The following is a 22,675-nucleotide window of genomic DNA, read 5'->3' as shown; positions in this document are numbered from 1 at the left end:
AAGTGGAAAAAATGTTAAACTAATAGAAATAGTTTAAAATTAATTTTTGACGTCTATAGCCGTCAATGGCAGTGAATGAGTTAATATCAATGAAAGAAATTGTGGTTGCATCAGGATTATTGTTTCACTCCTCCACAGCAGATTTTCTCATAGCTGGACTTTAATCATGGAACACATATGCAATTATAATTGTAGAGCTTCTTAAATGATCACAATAGCAATATTTTAAGCAGAGGAAAACGTTGTCCCATTTCCCCTCTCTAATTAGCTAGAGAAGCAATATAAAAAGTCCCTCCTCTCCCATCATTGGCATTTGCTGTGCTTGGCTTCTTTGCTCCCTGTGGTTCCGCTACTGCATCCACATTTTACTGGGTGTGTGTACCCCTTCCTCATTATGGCCGTAAAGAATATGGCTCACTGCGGAGCCAGCGAGGTGACAGTTTCACCTCTGATCGCTGTAAAGACTGAGATGAGAAACTACAGGAAAGCTGGTCACACACATGCAGGCCAAATCGGAGCCTTTTCTGTCCATTTCGGTCAAACCAGCAAAGGCCTGGTTATTGGATGAGCGATTAGCGTATAGTATGAGGCGTGTTAAAGGTGATTATTCCTTCTCAATCTGCTGAAAATGATCGGGACTGACAGTCATAAATGTTGACCTGGAAACTGCTGAATGTTTGTGATTGCAAATTCAAAACCACTGAAGCTTGATAGCCTACACTTATACTGATAATGCAGAATATGACCATTTCTCCCTTTTTTGAGCAAAGTCACAAAGGACCGATTTCCCGTTATGTTAAAAATGAATTTGACTTTTTTTTAACAGCAATCATCAATATTATACCTGTTCAACTTTGCGATGGCAAATCCTTACACTGAATTTGGCAGAGACACGGACTTCGCAATTCTGGCATGAAACGACGCACGATAGCCACCTGATACTCTCATACTAACAACAGGCTTCTCGCAGCGGACGCCAGAGGGCAGCCATCTTACGTTGCCACTGTTACTCACAATTTCTGCTACTTCATTCGCTGAAAACACTGTTATCAGTGCGTGTTTTATGCTAGGATCCCTGTGTGTAGTAATTACAACCTCTCAACAAACAAACTTTACTTTTTGCATCGACCATTCCAAATATATTACCTCCGTATCATGAATTGTCTCTCACAGAGGTTAGGTTTACATTTCGCAGCAATTTTTTTTTCCTGATGGGCTTTACTTTCATTTGATTGTTGATGGTTCTGACAACATGATTCAGATGAAACTGAGCTAGCTATACCTTATAAAAGAAAACTAAAAGGATTATTCTTAGCAATGAAATGTACATGTAGCGCTTCTCCGAGGCTTATTGGTACAATCGTATGTCATACACTGTGTTTTTTTCACCGTAAATAATGCCCCAAAAAAACCGCAGAGAAACCAAGACGGGCTTAGCGAGTAGCAACGTAAGATGGCTGCCGGTGGCTCCATGGCGATTAGGCAGCATTGTTAGTCCATTCAAATATACGTCCATGCGACTCGCAACTACTTTTTCTTCTTTGTATTTTCCAGAGGTTTGGATGCCATATGGCACGATGCTGCCTCTAGCAGGTCAGTTTCGGTACTATTAGAACAAGAAATCGACACATGGCAACTTTTTTCTACTCACCGTTTACCACTCGATTAGGATGTGCACACATGGGAAGGTACACACATATTGGTATGTCCACAAGAATGTTAAGGGGTGTGGCCTAGTGAGAGACTGCAAAAACGTGGCCACAAACGTGGACACAACGCTATAGAGCTCCAGACGTTGACGTCACACATCCCACAATGCATGTTAAATCTGGATTGTACAAACTTGTATGATCACATTTGCAAGCATTCACCAGTGTAAGTGAGCGGGCAATTCCAAGTACCAACCGTGGCTGAGTTGGGGGAAAAAACAACAACACGTCTGGCACTTCATAGGCAACAGTAAATCCAACCTTTCCATCTTAGATCAATTCTTAGTTGTTCTGGTTAACGCAGTCCTTCCAAATCACGTTGTGTCACTTGAACATGTGTCTTGTATTTACATTTGCCTCAAACACTTTGAGGTCAGAACTGACCCAATCCGAGTGGGATCATTCCGATTTCCCACTTTCCTCGAATGCAGCATTTTTCCTTGGTGAAACGTCGCTCTCCGCTCATTGAAAAGCATTGGATTTGGGATTGTTGTAATTTGATTTGTGAGGATTATTTTTTATTTGAAAAGGTGATAAAACGATGTTTGACTACTATAACAATATGCCTGGTTTGTATGCTAGTCACAAGAAAAAGCAATACAAAAATACACCAGGAAATGAAACGTTGCATTGTGGAAAGAGCAGAAATGCTCGGATGTTCGGCCTTCCAACTTCCGGGTTTCACACATCAGCGCCGTTTCCGGCCCCTGCTGGCAGTGTTCCAACAATCGCACCCTGCGTCCCCAACCGTCGGGCGTCTCAGCTTTCTGACAACTGAGGCAGACACACTCGCACCCGTCGACGGGGAACGCGCAACCGAAGTGCACAAAGGCGGAAGCGCAAGTACTGGGACGTGGCCCACACGTCGCAAACAGGAACCAAAAACAAAGGCGATGTGTGAAACCCAGAAGTCCCGCCTCCTCCGTGGGATATACCCCATTGTCAACAGAGTATATGCCACGGAGGAGGCGGGACATCCGACTTTTCACTTATCAACTTTGTTTCCGTTTCCGGTTTGCGACGTGTGGGCCACGTCCCAGTACTTGCGCTTCCGCCTTTGTACCCCTCGGTTGCGCGTTGCCGTCGACGGGTGCGAGGCTGCGAGTGTGTAGTGTCTGTCTCAGTGTCCAAAGCATTTCAGATAGCCGAGACGCCGATGAGCGGGAGCACGCGGTTGGGGGGCGCAGGGGTGGGCGTGTGAGTGTTAGAACGCGGCCGGCCGTGACCGGAAACGGCGCTGATGTGTATATTGCAAGAGAGGGGCGTGTTTAGAGAATAGTCACGTGGCGTATCTGTGGAAGCTTTATAGAAAAAAAAAATAGAATTCAGTCAATTGTAAAACATGCACTCACTATTTCCCATTTGCTTATAAAGCTTCACTGTGTAATTATTTTGTTATATTTCCGGTGCCATCACGGCACAATTGTAGGATGTATTTTATTGAAGCAGCTACAGAGGACATAACCCCCCCATTTTCAACATTTCTGGAGCCAGTCAGCAAGCGGTTATTCAAAGGAGAGTGAGGGAGAGCAAGTGCTGCTGCAGCAGCACGTTGAGCAGCTTTACCAATCGGCAAAAGCGAGTGCTACAGGTGGGCAGCATTTCATCAAATCCCATTGCTGCATTTACCAGCGTTGAGTTGCTTCCACGTAAAAGGGGAAGCGCGTCCATTCCCGGCGTGGCTTTCGCTCCGTGCGTGCCTACTGAGACAGCTCGGAAGAAGTTGCACACTTCGCGGGAACATGAACTCGTCGGCAGGTGCTGGCAACTACCGCCGGACGTCCATCAAGGGGGAAAAGGTAACGTACTGGTTATGTAAAGCACGCCGTTGCTCCACTAGAAATATGCGAGGTGACGTCTGCAGCTGCTCCCGTGACATGTTGTCCTTATTTGTTAACGGAGACAGACAGCGGTTGCTAGTTTTCTTGTCATTTCTCCAGCGTGCCCTGGCTCTAACTTTTTTTTATTCACAATAGAAGTTCTCCCAGTATATAGTTTCCCAACCGTTGCAACAACATATTGGGGCGGCTAGAGAAAGCATAACATGAGACAAATGCAGCTGCTTCGCTGAAACGTGCGAGCTTGCGGTTAACGCCACAGTACGAAATCAAGCAGCTGTAATGGGTTTGAATCGTAAGTCAGGCGGCCCCAATGCATGTTCTACTCGTGCTTCCATGTGTATTGTCCAGGTAGGCTCCGGTTTCTTCCCTCAGCTGCATGCATGTGCGGTTCATTGATTGAAGACTGTAAATCACTTGTGTCACACTTTGTTTCTTGCTAAACGGCTTTCTTCTTTTCATTTTGGGGGGGGGGGGGGGGGGGGGGGGGAAGAGTCTGTCCCCAAAGTGGAATTTACTTAACTTGTTGCATATTTCGAAGGCAGCCATCCGCCCCCACCACCACCAGCACTACATTTTTGTATGACTTTTAATGTAAAATTATTATTTGTTTTAAATGTATATATCAGGCAGCTTGGTGGACAAATGGTCACACCACACAGTTCTGAAATTGGGGGTTCAAATCCAGGCGGTGTGGAGTGTCCATGTTCTCCCCATGTGTTTGCGTGGGTTTTCAAAAGCCAGATACCACAACTTCCTCCCAAATTCCAAAAACAGGCAAAAACGCTTTTGGTTTCATTGAAGACTCTTAAAATGTCCTCAGGTGTGAATTCTTTTTTTTGTCTATGTGTGCCCTGCAATGGGCTGGCGTCTTACCAAAGGCCACAATGAGGAAATGCGATATATAAAATGGATGGATGTATACGTATATACAGTATAATAACAAAGGGGCAGTTGTTTATAAACATACCAATATGATGGAGTAGGGCTGGGTGATAATTTTATATCAATATGTATCGCAATAGACAAGTGATCAATAGTAGGGGTGTGCCAAAAAATAGAATTCAGAATCGATTTTTAATGTCCCAAAATCGATTTCATTTAAATTATTTTGTACTGTCTTCCCTTTGTTTGTGTGGGCCTTTATTGGGAGCGCTGTTCATGTTGTACCCGATTTTCTCCACAAAGTCAAAATCAGGTCAAATAATAACATACAAAGGTGAACAATGAATGAAGGGTAATGTAAGTGTGCTTTGGGGTAGCATCTATGGCATTACTTGGGCGAGGAGCATGGATGTAAATGACATTGCATATAATGTGCACAAAAACATTGCACATTCCTTGTTTGATTGGCAGATATTTTTAATTGTATTTTTCTTCTGGATAGTAGTTTTGTTGTAGTTTATCTTTAACCCATTTAATACTTTTTCTTATTTTGATTAGGTAAAAAAACAAAATCCAATATTGTGCTAAGAGTACAACTGTATATCAACTGATATGATTTACTTATCTCGTGATTAAAGTCAAAATTAATCGATTAATCGACAAGTAAACGATTATCAAATTAACTCATTCACTCCCAGCCATTTTCACTGAAGCACACCCCCTTCACCGCCGGTTTGTTTTACTGAATTTTGACTGATTTTGCAAGGTCCACAGAACATTCTGTTCTATTGCTATAAAAACATGGAACCTACCAAAAGGAAAACAAGTATATTTGTATCTGTTTCTGTTATTCAGCAATTATCATTAGCATATAGCTAAGTTTCATCATTATTCACAAACCTGTTGAAAACACTGGGAAAAGGAGCTTTTTGCAACATGGCCCCGGCTGATCTTTTATAATTAATCACGATTACGATTTAAATTGATTTTAATCTAATAAACCCAACAAACATTAATTTAAAGGTTTCATTTATCAAAAAAAAAAAATCCTATGCAAAATGTTCAGACAACAATAATGTATACTGATTCTAAATTAGTTTTGACATAAACTTAACATTCATAGTTTTTTCTTAAATGAAACGATTTAGAAAATTTCAAACAATTTGATTTTTAAAATGACGATGTATCGAATTAATTCGATTTATTGCCACTAACCGTGACACACTTTTCAGCCATATTTACCCAGCCCTATGATGAGGTGATTATATATTCAGTTGATTTTCACAGATGTCTCGGCTGTCTAAAGAAAACCACCATTTAGTCTAAATTGTCCAGGTGTGAATGGTTGTTTTCTTTAATGCCCGCCCAGGGTTCACCTTCCCTCTCACCCGTAGCTCGCCCACGGCCCTCATGAGGGCACGCGCCCGCATAGAAAATGGATGGCTGGTTGAGGTAAAATCCCAAATAAAGAAAATATGAATTCAGAATATATGAGAGAATTGTGAAAATGCAATCAAGACAGTGATGTTATTGACATAAACATGATCACTTATTGGTATTGGAGCTATCCTTTTATGTTAATTACAGTCTTGCCTTGCCGTGCGCATCTGCTACATTCTGAATTGCCTGCCGGTACTTAAGCTCGAACGGATTTTTTTTCCCCATCCAGTGAAAAAAATAGGAACTATATTCTTTCCTTTCATGTCGTCACGGCCCAGCAATAGCACTCCCACAATGCCGTTTCCAAGAAAGACTTGCTTGAAAGATCCAAAGTTAACTTGAATTACACAGACAGACGCGTCAATTGTTGGGTTCAATAAAGGGAGAAAAGAAAATGTGTCGGCGCGTGAACCTCTTTTCTTTGTTGAAGCCGGGGACGTTAAATCATCGCCCCGAGGGCACGTGGGCCCACAAATTACTTTGAGTTCATGCCTCGGAGTTATTCTGAGTTTAAACACAGGTATGCAAAAGAATGTTATCCGTGCATTTTCTATTCTGCTTATCCTCTGTTGGGTATGCTGGAGACCGCGATGCATTCTTTTTCATGATGTTGGAACACTTGTCATGTGTCTCAATAACATGTTAATGTCATACTTTTCATACGAGGAAGTGCATCCCATCCGTGTTGCATGCGGAAAGAACGTCTTTTGGTCCTAAACGACACCTGCACTTATTTACTGACTGTTCAGATGCAGCCATGCGTTGTGTTAGTTTGCCCTCTGCTGGAGGCCTAAAAACAAAAGTGATTACTCGACTGTGACACTGCTGCCACAATGTCGGGCTGCTGAGATTTAAATCTTGGCATATTCGCGTTTAGTCAAATACATAGAGTGATAATAAAATAATAAGGAGCTTTTTAGAGGACAAAAAAAAAAGAAGGTGTAAGGGCTATTGGATGTGGAGCCGCTATGTTCCAGGATGGGTTGCTTTTATAAGCTGTTGTTGACTCCTTTTTTGATGTGTTGCTGTGGAAATGTTCCCCAAGTGGATCCTTTTCCACGTCGTCATACAAATGGGCACGTTTTCAAAACGAGACTGTGGGAGCATAACTTCAATGTCCATTCCTTGGTAGCTTTTGCAGAGAAAGTCAAGTCAAGTGTAGAACCACCACCGATTTAAACGCTTTTGAATCACAAGTTATGACATTTTGTTATTCTTTAATCTTCTCTAAAACCAATGAAGAGATTAATAATAGTTATTAGCGGTGTGCCCAAAAAATCGATTCTCATAAGAATCGCGATTCTTATTTAGTACGATCGATTTTAAATGTCCCAAAATCATTTTTATTTAAATTATTTTATACTGTGTGTGCCTTTTATTTGGAGTGCTGTTCATGTTGTACCCGGTTTGGCCACTGAGGGGCAGTGGGGTTCCACGCGGTCTGTTACACTGTTAAGTTGTAGCTGGGGTTGGTGAAAGACTCTGGTTGGTAACCCGGTGGGTAGTAGGTAATGTCTGGTCGGTGCTGGATTTTCCTTTCCTTTCTTTTCTTTGATCCTTCCTCGGGTCTCCTGACAACCTCACGACTCTTGCTGGATTCTGAAGTATTCGGTTTAGGGGAACGGTGTGGGATTTTTAATAGGTTTTAGGTGAACTAATGAGTACACACTCACACGCACGCACGCACATGCACATACTCACCCACATACAAAATAAAAAAAGAGAGCAATGATGCCGTTCTTTTGAGTGATAAAAAGTGCCGCGAGTAGCGCGCTAATTAGCATTAGCAAGTCAGACTGGAATAGATCATTACAATTCCTTGAACATCTATAAATTGGAGCAAAAATCATTGTCAATCAAATCATTTTGAATCAAGAAATCGTTCTTAACCGAAAATCGATTCTGAATCGAATTGAGAGACCCAAAAATCGGAATCGAATTGTGAGACATTCAAAGATTCCCACCCCTAATAGTTATTTTCTAGTCTTTATTACATATTATATTTCCTCCTCAGTTCCATCAAATTTCTCAAATTCAATTTATCGGCCAGAGGCGCATCCCTCTGTAAAGTTTGATAGATATTGATGATGTCGTTTTTTTCAGCATCCAACATAGTAACAGACAACATCTGAGGCAATAATCTTTAATTGATACTGTCTGACAGGTATTCATTTTCCAAGGCATGTTTATTTACTTGGTGGCCTCGTGGTTAGCACGTCTGCTTCAGTTCTGATGTTTCCTCATTTGCCTTGATGCAACCGTAATGTTAAAGTATCCCAGGTGATAGAGATAGACCCATGCCCACAACTTAACTAGGGGGACTATACGTATAAAGTCGAGGCGTCTGGGGGAGTTTTATAAAGTCAACAAAATGCTTGGTTTTCATTGTTTTTCACGGGACCAATTAGCATTTGTTGAATAAAATGTGACTGATGCTTTGCACAACAAATGAGAAGACAGAATTACGGCAAGTCGTAAACTGCAGACTCAAGGGGGGTGTAGGTGGAAAAAAGGTGCCTTTTTGTGAGTGTGTGTTTTTTCTACATGGCGGGGCCCATATTCCGGGATTTTACAGACTTGTGGAGCTCACTTGTCCTTGTGGGGCCATTTTTGAGGGTCAAGACTTTGTTTTAGAGTTTAGGTTTGAATTGAGTTATGGTTGTGGTTAGGCTCATTTGTGATGTAAGGGGCTAGGAATGTGTGTACTATTATTGTATATATGAACCCATTAAGACCTAAAGCGCCTCGCAAAACATGCCTCAAGAACCTATGAGTGACTTTTGAGTCACCCCGAAAACCTTAAATTCAAATTCAACAATATTCAAAATAATTGATATCTCAGCTCCTGAAGCAGATAGAAACATAATTCCAAAACAACTTACACCTGTGGCATTCACGCAAACCAAATTTTATTATTATAAGCCTTAAAATTCTTGTTTGAAAAAAAATCAACAAACAAATATGGCATCTGCAGGTATATTTGCTTTCAACACTGGAGCACAGTCGTAATAACCTCTGGAGATCGAGTGGTAATTATTCATCGTCAAAATTTTCAACATCCTCATTTCTTAAAAGTTTGTCACTGTCGACTCATTACACTGATTCTAATTCCTCCCGCGCCGTCGTCAATCGCGTCATTTATTTTATAACTCCCGCGAATACACCATAAATGCTCGAAGAAAATTCCAGGACATGCTACGAGGCCACGTCACCCTCTCGTGCATATTCTGATGAATTTAATCAGCTAAGAGACCAATAATTGGTCAAAACAAGACAAAATGACATATCCGCGCTCCCGGCTTTAACGGAAAAAGCGCGGTCACGCCCTCCTGGCCTTAATGGTTAAAAAAGTATTTAAAAAACAATTAAATAAAATGTTGGTTAGCATTTTTGTGCACCTCACTTCCCTAGTGTTCAAATAAGGAAGGTGCTGAGCACATGCAGTGGCCCAGAATTTTAGCTCACTGGTAGCGTATGCGCTCCCAAACCGGAGTCTTGGTTGTGTGTTCGATCCCCACGACCAGTCCCATCGCAAGAGGGTGCTGTTTGGAAAAATAGAACTTGAGTCAAAAAAGATTGGGCTTCGAACATTGTCATTATTTATTTGTCAAGACTTTATAGAGTGTTTTTTTGTTTTTGTTTCATTTTCTACCCGTATAGAGGAGGCATACGATAAAATATTTATAGTGTATGGGAGGGTTGTGAATTGCCTAGTACCTTTCGATTCGTATCACGATTCATAGGTCACGATTCGATTCGATACCGATTAATCCAGATACAAATCTATAAATTGATTATTGCGATAAAAAATTGTTTTTACTCAAATTTGGAAAATACTAATCAGTAAACTTGTACATGTACACTGTAAGATTTGTATGAAAATGTATTTATTCATCTGAAAATTCAGGCTTATAAGTGAGCCACTGCATTTAACAAACAGGTCGCAGTCTGTTTCATATTTGAACAGCACTGAAATAAAATATTAAGGCTTAATGTTCCATTCATATAACATTCTTCCATGCTTAATGTGTGAACCCTAACCCTAAGTAAGACGTTTTGTGGAATATTCCCATAAAAAAAACGTGATTCGGCCGCATATCGAATCGATTCGAGAATTGCGCGCTGTAATATCGCGATATATTGCCAATTAGATTTTTTATAACACCCCTAATAGAATGGTATCTTTGAGTAAACGTAACATTTAAGCGTCTGAAAGCAGGGCCAAGTGTGGAAATCAAAATATGGTTAGGTTCACTTAAAACTTAAAGTATGTATCGTTAATAGAAGCTAATTAGCTCATGCTAATTTGTGCTAACACTGCTATTCTGCTGACCTTTTTAGCTTTGAGATGCAAATACGCTGGATAAATGTGACGTGGCAATTTGGCAATCACATGACTCGATCACGGACAAATGTTCAGAAATACGCAGATGACAAAATATAAATGCATTTAGTTTACACTTGACGGGTTGCAACGCACTGCAGCGGCCCAACAATTTGAACATAAGCTATTAAAATGACACCGTTTTCATATTACATCCCTTTCTGAGGAAGTTAAGAAGTCAAAGTGAACGGACAAACTTTCACTGACACAATTTGTATGCAGCAAGGGGCTGGAAGAAAAGTCTTTCAAATACATTCTGTATTCATGTGGCGAGCTGTGTTTTTTTACCACCCAGCCATTGAATCGCCTGCTTAAAATGTTTGTATTGCTGCTCGCCGCTGTCATTAGAGCCGGCAAAATCACTTTTCAATTTCCTGATATGTGTACACGCGCGCACACGCAGACTATATACAATACACGCGCAGCTTGATAGCATCTGTTTATTCCAGCCAACGACCGTACTTAGATTGATAATTCTGTGGCACACAATAGCACATTGTTCACTGAAATGAAATTCTGAGACAAGCGAGGTGAGCCCGCTAGGAAGGGACCTCCGCACGACTGGAGACCGGTCATTTGTCTGCGCTAACTGCTACGCTTGAGGGCTGGCCTCTAGTCTCCGGAGAGGCCTCTGCCGTAGATGAGAAGCGCGTTTTCGCACCACCGGCACACCGGCGAGCACCTCCATCTCCCGATTTGGGGAGGCGGGCGTGTTGCAGAGCTACCCCCCCCCCCCTCTGGTATGGTAGACTTTGCTTTTGACAGATTACCAGAAAGAGCCCCGCCTGTGGTAAACACACCTGCAGATAACGACCCATATCTCATTACCGCATATATCGCTGCTTAGCATTGCTACGACATCTTTTTTTTTCTTCCGTTCCTCGTGTGTCTTGGGCACGCCGGCTCCACCTTGATCTCAAAGCTGATCTGCTCCAGGGGGCCGAGGGGCATACCAAGTGCAGCGGGGGCAACTTTGGCCTCCTCGGGGGAGGTGCGCCGGTGTTGGACGATGCTTCGGGGCCGTTGGGCCATTTGGGCAGGGAGGCGCACTGCGGTTTGAAGGACGAGCTTATAGCCGCAAGAAGGACACATAAAGGTTTTAGTGGCATCAAGGGGGGGACAGAAAGTGGAGTTTTATTAAAGTGGGACGAATGCACATGTCTGCAACACTCGTCCAACTATGTGCATGTATTCATATTAATCTCATGCATTTATTCAACTATTGTTCTTCTTGCGGTTCTCGTTGTCATTCCTTGATCATTTTAGTTTAAAGTCTTTTCTTTTTTTTTGCATTATTTACATCTGAAACTCAGCTATTTTGTTTTTGCAGATGGCTCTAGTAAATACTTTATTCTAATTGGAATCTGGCACTGTGACATACAGATGCCACATAATATGGGATGGTTGTGTTTATAATGGATAACTACACAAAACACGCGTATTGTTATATGCATGTGATAATCTACCGAACCAGAGTGATTTACCAGAGCCTTTGTTGAAAACAAATAACAAATGGCAAAAGAGGACTAGCAGATTTATACGTATTTAATTAAAGGGGACGTCGACCTTAAACATTTCTTGACAATGTTATACGTGACCTCATGACATTCTGATTAATATTACATTTGTGGAATATGAGTTATGCAGCAAAATGCAGCCATTTTGCCTCTTGCCGTCGACTGAAGATGACATCACAGTTGCTCAGGGCTCAGGCAGCAACCAATCACAGCTCACCTGTTTTTTTTTAAGCTGAGCTGTGATTGGCTGAGACCTAAGCAGCTGTGATGTTATTTTGACTCAAGTGGCAAAATGGCCGTCTTCTGATATTGATAACAACTGCTGGATTTTGCTGCTTAACTCATATTCCATTGACGCAATATTAACCAGAATACCGTATTTCGACTACTGGAGTTGCATAGGAATATTGTGAAATCCTGGTACATAACCTGAAGCCGTTTTTTGTGAAGTTATAGCCTGGTAGAAGATGGATCATGCAACATGACAATAATCCCAAGCAATACAACCAAGGAATGTCTGAAGAACAACAAGATTGATGTTCTGAATGTGCCCAGTTAAAACCCTGACTGAAATGATTTCAAAATATCTGTGGCAGGAAACTGAAGCGCCCACTCAACCTCTCACCACTGGCTGCATTTTGCAAGTTAGAGTGGCAAAAATTCCCCTAAAGTAGATGTGAAAGATTGATAAATCACTAAAGAAAGTGTTTGGATGAAGTTGCAAAAGGAGGTGCAATGTCCGATTAAGTGAGAGGTTCACATACTTTTGCACCCATGAAATCTAAGTTTTTCGTAAATCAACACCTTTTGTTCACGAATGAATGACAATATTATCATTCTTTTTGTTGCAGTCCATTATTTTCAATGTTAGCATTGTAGATTTGGGTATGACGAAACATTGAATAAGGTTATTGTAATATTTTATACAAAAAGTCTGAGCATGCCTGCAGGGTTCACAAACTTTTGAGCAGCACTGTAAATCCGATTTATTATTATTATTATTATTATTATTATTATTAAATGTTAATGTAATACAATGGCGGTCTCTCTTGAACCAGTGATGAATTCATCTTCTTGATCTTCTTAATTATGTTGAAATGCGAAGGTTTTTGCTAGCTAGCAGGCAATCGGGGTGATCAAATGCGACGATGGTCCGACGTCGATTCAACATGCCGAATTCGCTGAAAACGTCCCCCAAATGCTCTGCAACAGAATCCGACGGTGATTTCTACAATAATCAGATGGTGCATACCGATGTCCGGACACTTCCCAACTTCCGATGTCGGATTGGTGTATCGAAGTGCTCAAAATCTGAACTAAGCTCTTGGATGACTGATTGCATGATATACTGATAGTTAGCATGACATCAAACACGATGACCGCTCTTGTGGGATAAGGTGAGAAGCATTACCAAAAATCCACAAAAGAGATCGAGATTGTTAAAATAGTTTCTAAATTCAAATATTGGTCTAGCAGAGCGCAACATGAGCATTGTCCTTTCTGGTCCATTGATATCCACTTATGGAGACAGCACTTTATAGAATGTTTATTTGGCCCCTGGAGACACAACCAAACACAAACACCCCCTCCCAAATTAGGCTAATCTATACATCCAACAAAACCTAATAGTGTTGCTTGCCTTTTTGGCTTTTACATGTTTCTGCATGATATATTGCCTTTCCTTGACAATGTAGTGACTTGGAAGTGCAAGTCATTTTCGTATGTCTCCTTAATAATAGTAATCCCTTAATGTCATTAATTTACCACTGCAGCAAATTTTTTTTGCATTTCAGCAGGAAAGTGACAAATGTAGAACATTAAAATTGAGCGTGCATGATAAAATAAATGCAAAAAGTGGTGAACTAAATTCAAGCCTCATTGTGCATCATTAATTTCTCATCAGACTGAAACAGCATACATGGCAATCGTGACCTTTTGTAAAAATTACGCTCACGGTGACTTACTGTGAGCTATCAGCGCTCGTAATCATGGAAGTAATATGTCAGGGTGGTAAATGTGACAAAAATGTAGTGTCAGGGGGGTTTGTTTAAAAGACCATGGGGAAATGTCATGGCACAAAATCAGCTTGTTAATTGTACTGGCTGTGGCTACAAGCGCGAGGTCTGGTTTGAACTCAAAGGACTCTTCAGTGGCTGACTTGCTGTTGTTGACAGAACCTTATCGCCTGTGGCGCACATGCAAAGATGAACTTTATGTCACCTTTGGCGGCACAGGATGACTTATTTCAAAGGAACCCGACAATGGAGCAAACATTGGCACTTATACTTCTGGACATAAAATGAATGTCAGCAGTAACGATACAAAAATGACTCAATGATGTGAGGCTTGTTTTCTAGATTTTGAAACGCCAATTTTTACTTCAAAATGATCTCTAGAACCTGATGACATCAATCCGAGATTGCTATGTTTGCTTGGTTGCTGCTGTCATATTTTTCATGTAACTCAAAGAATTAAAGCAACACTAAGGTACTTTTAGTTTGTGTTGCTTATGGCGATGCCATATGGACAAAAGCGGTAATGTTATGCCTGAAGACCACATTTCCAATTAGGACAAGCGCATTGCGTCTCTTAATTATTATTTTTTTAGCTCACGCCAAGCCGGGCCAATGTTGATCCTTGACTGTCCTTTTAGTCGGGTAGCTTCCCCTTTTCGTTTTTCTTTTTTGTCTCCTCAGACAAAACTTTTCAGTTGTTTTGCTGCTTCTGCCAGGAAAGCAGTAATTGTGCGTCGATATTTAAATTGATTTACGTCTTTGTAACGAATGGGTAAAGGGGGATGTGACATATGCCATAAAGCAGTCAGCTTTATGGCATTTGTAGTTTTTTTTGTGTGGCAGTGTTCCTACCATCCTCCTCAAAGTTGCTCAGTGCCAGTAAAAATGATAGACTAGTGATGCACCGAATTTTCGGCCACCGAAAATATTTTGCCCAAAATGGCAATAATAGTAATTTTCGGCATTCAGCCGAAATAAAATCTTTTTTTATTTAATGATGGGTTTCATTAATATTTATTTAAAAACATTTTGTGAAAATTTTATACCAAACATTTGGATCATTCTTTGTAATAATAATAATAAAAAAAAAAATAATAAAGTAAAATAAAAAACAATCATTTGGGGGGGGGCTTAACATTTTTGCTGAAGCATCTAATGATGCCATTGTACTACACTAAATATTTTGTAATGCAACACAGATGTGAAGCCCGTGTCCGAAGCAGTGCCTGGACAAATACATATTAAAACACACGCACTGTAAATTAGTACAAATGCTTTCCCATGCATTACTATTGGCATCGCCGTTCAGATCAATGTGTGTGATTCCAGCTCATATATATCGTTTTGGGCTGTAAACGCCCGTGTGTGCTGCTGGCAAGTCTTTAATTTAGTTAGCTTATCGAACTGAGAGAGTCTGAGCGTAAGCGAGGGTACGAGGCAAGGTGGGACCAGGTGCAAGGAAGGGGAGAGGCATCAGAAACATCCTAAGCGAGGAGAGTGTCCCACATCGCGGCGTCTTATACGTGTATAAGCCCCTGTGGAGGTGCGATCCCACTCTCACCGTGATTGATTTACCCAGTGAGGAGAGAGGGAGACACCTGCCCCTGTTTTGGACCCCCTCCAACCGGGTCACCCTCTCGCTCACTGGAGGTGTGGGAGATGTGAAAGTTGCGTCGACGTAAGTTGTCAGCGCTCAAGTTGTACGGACCATGTCTTTGTTCATCGCCACCCAGCTGAAGATAGACACCGGCGCCGCCTCCAGACGGGTAAGGCCCTTTTAGCATGCAGTGCACAGATTTGGGCGGGAGCTGGATGTCTGCTGGCTGTGCATGATAGCAAACGGGCAGGAAGGAAGGGAGGAAGAAGGGAGTGGTGGCCTCCGATGGTGTCCCCTGCGGACCAATAGCTTCCTTTTACGTTCCCTTTCTAGCACCGCCAATGAATGACTTCATCTTATGTCACATGTGCTGCACAGAATTACTAATGACTTCATGTCGCCTGCCAGTCCACTGGGCTTTAATTCATGACTTCATTGGGGGGGGGGAACCAGACCCAGCGATATACTGTAAATTGTTGTGTGAGGTGAGATTATCGGTTGTATTGTTGACGTTGCATGCTCTGCTTTTGAATTGTGCTGAACTGCTGGGTATTGTTGGGTGAGCAAGCACATCGTGTTTCGCTTTGGTTTATAAATACCTGTACATTAAGGCTGATGTATTTTTATTTTTTATTTTTGTATTTGCCCATGCTTTTGTGAAAATTTAGTCCAATTGTATACAGAAAGTGCATGGCACTATTTTATGTAATCACAAAATGTTTTGTTTTTTTAAACCTGTTATATTGCATTTTATTTTTAACTGATGGCCTTATTTTTGTTGTTTTAACTTTTTTTGTCCATTTAAATTAGCATTTTAGCATGGAGCAGGCATTGACTTGTGAAACAAACATAGCATAGCATAGATTCTCGCGCTGTCGCTCGCGCCATGTTTTTTTTCCTACTCGCAATGCATTATGGTCTATATCAACCCGGTTGAATGAGCATCAATGTTCACTACTTGTCAGAGTGTATTGTGGGTAATTTTGAGTGCCCTCCATTTTTGCTCCCTGGACATTCGGACACCCCTACAAAATGGCCAACCCCTCAGTAGGGCACTATATAGGGAGTAGGATAGACATTCAGACACAAGCCTATGTTTCCTAAAACCTGAGCATCAGTGATGTCATTTTCGGTCGACAGCAAGTGACAAACTGGCTGCCCCCTTAGATGGATTAAAAAATGGGTGCATTTTGGTGCTCAAAGCTGCTCTTTGTAGCAATTTGCCCCAAAATATCTTTACAATAGCCTTTTTATTTGGCCTTTTATGACTGAAACATCTTTTAATTAGTAGATTAACACTGTAGCGGTTCTCAATGGGTACTCCTGAGTCCTGCAAGCCTCTGGCCAATCGTCTTCAGACTGGATTCGGGTTCGAATTTCCCGCCCCCCGTGACATTGTGCGCATTGTGTACGTGGAGAAGGTTGTGTGCAGTTTAATTTTTTCGGCCACAGGTGGCAGTAGTGATTTGTAATAGAATTTTCTGCGTTCAGCAGCTTTAATTCATATTCCGCAAACACATTATTAATTTAGACTTATTTAGACTTTAGACTCGTGAAGACCCATACAACATATTATAAAGGAAATTTTTTGGGTTGACTTGCCCTTTAATTGTAAGTAAGATGATTAAAAGCATATGGTGGATATTTGTTTCTATATTCAGATGTGCTGTCATGAGAATGAAGTGTAGTTTTTCAAATTTGTTTTACTGCATTCCAAATTGTCCCATAAAAATTAAGCTATCAATAATTTTTTCCAATGAACAGTGAAACCTCAGTTTACGAAAAGCCAATTTACTAGCAATTTAGTTTATGAACAACATTTTAGAAGAAAGATTACCTTAGTTCAGTTTTGGGTTCAGGAACAGTCTTGGTATGGCCACAGAGGGCTTACTTTGGCAATCTCCTACCCGTCTAGCCGTCTCTTTTAATTTTTTTACAGGGCGTTCCGTAGTTACACAGCCGTTGCTGCTCTAAAGGGGAGGGGTACACAGCTGCTCATGCTCTGCTCTTCTTCACAGACAACTTCATGAAACTTCAAAAAAGGTTATACAGCTGAATAAATGCTTTGCAATACCATAAGAGTAAATATGGGATAACTTATGTATATTTATTCTAACAGTATTGTCTTCGACAAGACTAAGATGGTGTGGAACAACAAAAACATCCAAGAGACAATGACAATGACACAGGTAGACACAATGGAGAAGCCTGATGGGTCACCAAACGAAATTTTTGTTCCGTCTCGTTCGTTTCCTGTGTTCATTACTTTCGGCAGCGCCATTTTGGTGTCCATGACTGAGAGTAAGTAAGTACTCTTGTTGTGAGTAATATCACCTATATCTGTGGTTCATATATGTTTGTAGCTCACGTAACTTCGCCGTGTTTAATTGTCTCATTAGGTTTGCCGTGCTCTTAATTGCCTTGTTGACTCTTCTGAGCTCTTAAACACACTATTATATTTGTAATGTGGCTTTTAAGTTTCCCTTTAGGTTTTATGTATACTAATTCCTATGCAGAGCAGCCGTCAAAATTAAAAGCATGGATTTCTAAATAAGATATACTGTAATTAAACATCACACACCCAACAGCTTGAGGAATTCTTAACATGGTAGATATGATTTGAAGCCTTATTGTTAGGGGTGTGCCAAAAAATCGATTCTCATAAGAATCGCGATTCTCATTTAGTAGGATTCAGAATCAATTTTAAATGTCCCCAAATCGATTTTATTTCAACTATTTTATACTGTCTTGCCCTTGTTTGTGTGTGCATTTTAATGGGAGCACTGTTCATGTTTTACACGATTTGGCCACTTAGGGGCAGTGGGGTTGCGCACGTTCAGATACATAGAAGCAAAAAGTCATGATCAAGTTATTCCAATAAATGTTTTTTTTTTTTTTTTTTTTTTGCAGTGTAGGATGTTAAGATGCTTCTCTGTATACATTCCTGAAGCGTTTTGTATGAATAGTCGTTCTTTTGAGTGATAAAAGTGCCACAAGTAGTGCAATAATTAGCATTAGCGAGTCAGACTGGAGCAGATCATGACAATTCTTTGTATATCTATAAATTGAAGCAGAAATCATTGTCAATCAAATTATTTTGAATTTGATGGCGGGGGTGGATGGGTGGCGGTTTGCTATAGTTGGGATATAAATTTCATCTTTTAAAATGTATTTGTCATTGTTTTTTGTGGAAATTTTATGTCTCATAAGTACTGGGTATCGGTGTTGGTGAGTACTGAAGATTTGAGTATCGTATCGAACATCCCTCGTTATAACAAACTCTTTCAAAGTCAAAGATTAACAAGAGGGGAGTCATAATTTGGCCACACTGTAACAAATGAAAAAAAAAAAAAAACTAGTTTAGTCTCTTAGTTTGTATGCCTTTTATAAAAAAATAAATTTAAAAAAGACTCGATTATACCCGTCTTTTGTTCCGCAACAAAAAACTTAGTTTGTTCCCCGGTACTCAGTTTGAGAACCATTGCTCAAGAAGTTACGTTTGTACTCGCTTTAGTGTCAGCGGTGCTATTTATGATTATTTTCACCCGAGTGGGGGGGGGAGTAAACCATCTCCAGTCCATTATATGAATGTCCGCCTGATGACAGCTCCGAGATGATTTATAATGCATTCATTCCAGGCAAGCAACAGCAGATGTATTCACAAGCAACACACACGTTCGCACCACACACCGAGGCATCAGGATGATGATGAGCCATAAATAAGGAAGCATGTTGCTGCGGTTGACTTCGCATCCCGTTCAGGGAGATCATTAGTGTTCAACCAATGTCACACAGCAAATGGTTGAAAACGTAATTATGGCTGTAACTAAATCCAATCCATTTTCTTATCGAGCCGGATGATGTTCGCAGGAAATGAGATATTGCTTGGTCCTCTCCAAACGTTTGATTGACTGATGATGCAGTTTTTTCCCCCCTTCCATCTAATTAATTGGTGTCACTTGGTGTGTGTAAAGCAAGCTGATGGGAACAACTTACGGCATTTGAAATCAAACACACTTATGTGCTTGTTAGGAATGCTCCGTGATATCAATGTTTGCTGTCAGCCGTGCGTTACTTGACCACATTTTTTCCTAGCGCAATGACGATGCGTTATTTGAAGGAAATTGGCTAAAAGCGTCGTTACAGTGTACGTGATGAGGGATTTTACTTGCTGACTGTTTAAAAGTCTTCCAGCGGAAGTTGTCTTTTTTTGGCATTTATCCGCGTCATCCACCGTCGAGGGAAGTGATTTCCCTCTGGTGCTTCGAGTGTACAACAACATCTGTGCATCTTCACTAAACTAAATCGTCTCGTCACTCGGGTGCAAACATGCCCAAAATGGAAGTAAATCGGGTTGTCGCAGCGTGTCAGAAAGTTTTACTTTTGAAGATCAAAGTCGATTTTTGTGCGTGCCCTCGAGTGGGTCTCGCTGTGTCATTTCATCCCTGTTGTCAAAATAATTTAGGATTCTGCATGAACGCATTTGACAAGCAATGCGTTGTAATTCGTAAACAGCTGATCATTTTCTGCCTTTCTGTTGCATCCATTTCAAGCATTTACATTTTGTATAAATTCCATGAACTGTCGTTTCAGTTTGATCATGAATCTCGTAGCCCGTGGGCTCTATTTGGTCAATACAATGCTAGCATACCCTATCACTATCGATTATTTTTAGAGCCGATTAATTAATCGACTAATCAGATTAATTTACATTTTACATTAAAGTGTATTCCAAAAACATTTTCCCCTGATTGTTTGTTAACCAGTTGGTGTTTATTTCGTACTTTGTATTCATATAGTGTAGTGATTAATAAAAAGGGGGATTGATGTTGTACTATTACCGGTTTGGTTATTGTTTTCCACTGCAGGTGTCTTATTTTGATTAAACACAGAAGATAATCAGTCTTTTTTCATGAAGGACTACATAAATCAGTGAACAATTACTGTTGATATGATGAAATCAGAGGATTTGGACAATTTAAAATCCAGAGGCACAGAGCTAAACTATTTCCCGAGGGCGTGCCAACCCAGGAAAAACCTTTACAAAGTGGAGAAACAAATAACAGGAAACTAGCGATGCACCAAAATGAAAATGGTCAGCCGAAACGGCGGAAAAAAATTATGCCAATTTTTACTATCATTGCATTTATTATAATTAATTTAAATTATAATATTATTATAAAATATTTATTTAGCACTGGCATTTTAACCAAGCACAATATAAATTGAAATGTGCCCACACTGCGGACATGTTGGCTGATGGTAAATTTGACCCCTGGAGAACCCACGCGGTCAAATTTGGCCCCTATAAATTCTGCTACTGAAATAACAAATTTTACAAATTTAACTCCAAAAGTCCAGAGTGCCACTCTGACCCCTGCATGGGGTCATCTAGTGGATGAATATTGCACTTACATGAGCCCGAGTGGTGGTGACAAGATGGCTGGCAACATGCCAATTTTGTTGAGCTGGAAATTAATCCAAACAAAACCATCTTTTCAGCAAACCATCAGATGGTAAAATTGTGTTTTTTTTTGTTAATCTATTTCATATCATGTTGCAGAATGCCTAGGAGTATGTTTTATATATATATATATTTTGATAAATTAGCAACTCTGAGCTAGTTAAAAAAAAAGGGTTAAAGTTGAAAAAACATATATTTTGGTGTTCAGTGAACTTATAGCAGTCATTTAATGTATAATTCATAATTTTCCAAAGAAGAAAAGGGTTCTTGGGTTCTCCAGGGTTAAACACCAAACGAGGGTTGAGCATTTTCTGGCGGTGCGATTGCACATTTATAGTCAATGTAGTTCGCACAGGCGGGGCCGGAAGCGTGCGGCGGGACGAGGTGCGGCCCACTTAAAATCGGCACATTCACATATTCACCAACGTTTAAAAATAAACAAATACATTTGTTCGCACCAGCTAATCGGGAACAAACTGCAAAGTCACACACAGCGTCCTGTACAGGTCTGTCGCCACCCGGAGATAGCGCTAAGTGTTTCCGTGTTTAAAACTCTTGATAGCAATAGTGCTAGCATTAGCTTAAGTATTTAGCACGGCCACCGGGATGCTGGTAAAAAAGTGGAAGCGTTTGAGGGGCTTTTATTTAAAAAAAAAAGAAAAGAAAAGAAAAGGAAGGCGCTGCGGGAGAGTGTCTCACCTGTACTGCCGTACACGGCAGTTCTGTCTTTTCTTTTTTCGATCCGCTTAAATGTTGTACCCCAAGCGACGCCCCTGTCCTCCAGTGTGCGCAATGACCCCGGGAACTGCTGCGACCGGTGCAAACTTGCGGTGAAAAGCAAGCGAGAAGAAAAGGCGGACACTCACCGCCGCGTTCGCTGTTTAATTCAAACAGACGCTTGCTTGCAGCGTTTTATTGTTGTTTTTGCTTGCGTCACCACAACATCCTATTTCGGCCATATTTTTTCGGCTTTCATTTTATTTTTATTTTATTTCGGCCGAAAATTGCTATTTTTGCCGAATATTTTAGGTGGCCGAAAATTCGGTGCATCACTACAGAAAACCCATATGAACCTTTTGTGAGCGATTAATCCAGTCTACTAAATTCATCTGCTGTAATTTTCTAAACAAGGAAATAAAATGTGGTCTTTTAGAATGTTCAAATATTTGCATTGCAATCAATATTATTTATGACAGATAAATCAGGTTGGTGAAAATCCAGCAATGAATTGCATGGGGCCCTCGACTGAGTTGAATTGCTACGGCGGCAACACAACACAAAAGTACTTTGCAACATAACCGCTAAACTATGCTAACACCGTAGAAAAGTCATATTTATAGTAAATATCTGAAAAACAATTCTCTGCTATAAATATGCAAATGAAAAACTTGTATTATTGTGTCAATTGCTTTTGCCTTCTTTTGCGACTTGATGACGTATTTTTTTGCTGCTGTAACTTTCCTCTTGCCTAGGCCGCCTTACAGCTTCTTATTTAATGCACCCTACGCTTACACAGACCAGTTAAAAGCAGTTTATACTATGGAATAATGAATTAGGCAGTATCTGAGCAGGGAATTACTGTATTTTTGGATGGGTTGGACTTTCTTCCTCGTGTGTGTAACTGATAAAGCTCCACGGCTGTGTACTTCCAAATATTCATCTCTCCTGTTAGACTTTGACTCCGTCCAGTCATAGTATAGCGAGCATTAAAGACTAAAGATCCCCCAGGGGTCTGCAACCTGTGGCTCTGGAGCCATATGTGGCTCTTTAGTCCTTCTCCTGTGGCTCCCGGTGAATCTCTTAAAAAAGAAAAAAAAAAGAAAAGA

At 40.7% G+C, this 22,675-nt stretch overlaps 1 protein-coding gene across 2 annotated transcripts in view; it reads left to right on the top strand.

The window, feature by feature from the left end:
- Nucleotides 1-3,205: 3,205 nt before the first annotated feature.
- Nucleotides 3,206-22,675, top strand: part of dpp6b (dipeptidyl-peptidase 6b) — a 122,807-nt gene continuing 103,337 nt past the window's right edge. Inside the window, exon 1 of one of the 2 annotated variants that reach the window (XM_086080085.1) lies at nucleotides 3,206-3,508. In XM_086080085.1, coding sequence (XP_085936211.1) covers nucleotides 3,452-3,508 — 57 coding nt within the window. In that variant the 5' untranslated portion in view covers nucleotides 3,206-3,451. The remainder of the gene's footprint in view (nucleotides 3,509-22,675) is intronic. The other variant, XM_086080104.1, reaches the window with a different exon arrangement.

The sequence above is a fragment of the Leptonotus elevatus genome, chromosome 1, assembly GCF_054856555.1.
Source record: "Leptonotus elevatus isolate MCC_2025b chromosome 1, RoL_Lele_1.0, whole genome shotgun sequence".
Lineage (NCBI taxonomy): Eukaryota > Metazoa > Chordata > Actinopteri > Syngnathiformes > Syngnathidae > Leptonotus > Leptonotus elevatus.
The sequence above is the reverse complement of the archived record's forward strand: the minus strand, read 5'-3'. Positions and strand labels throughout refer to the sequence as shown.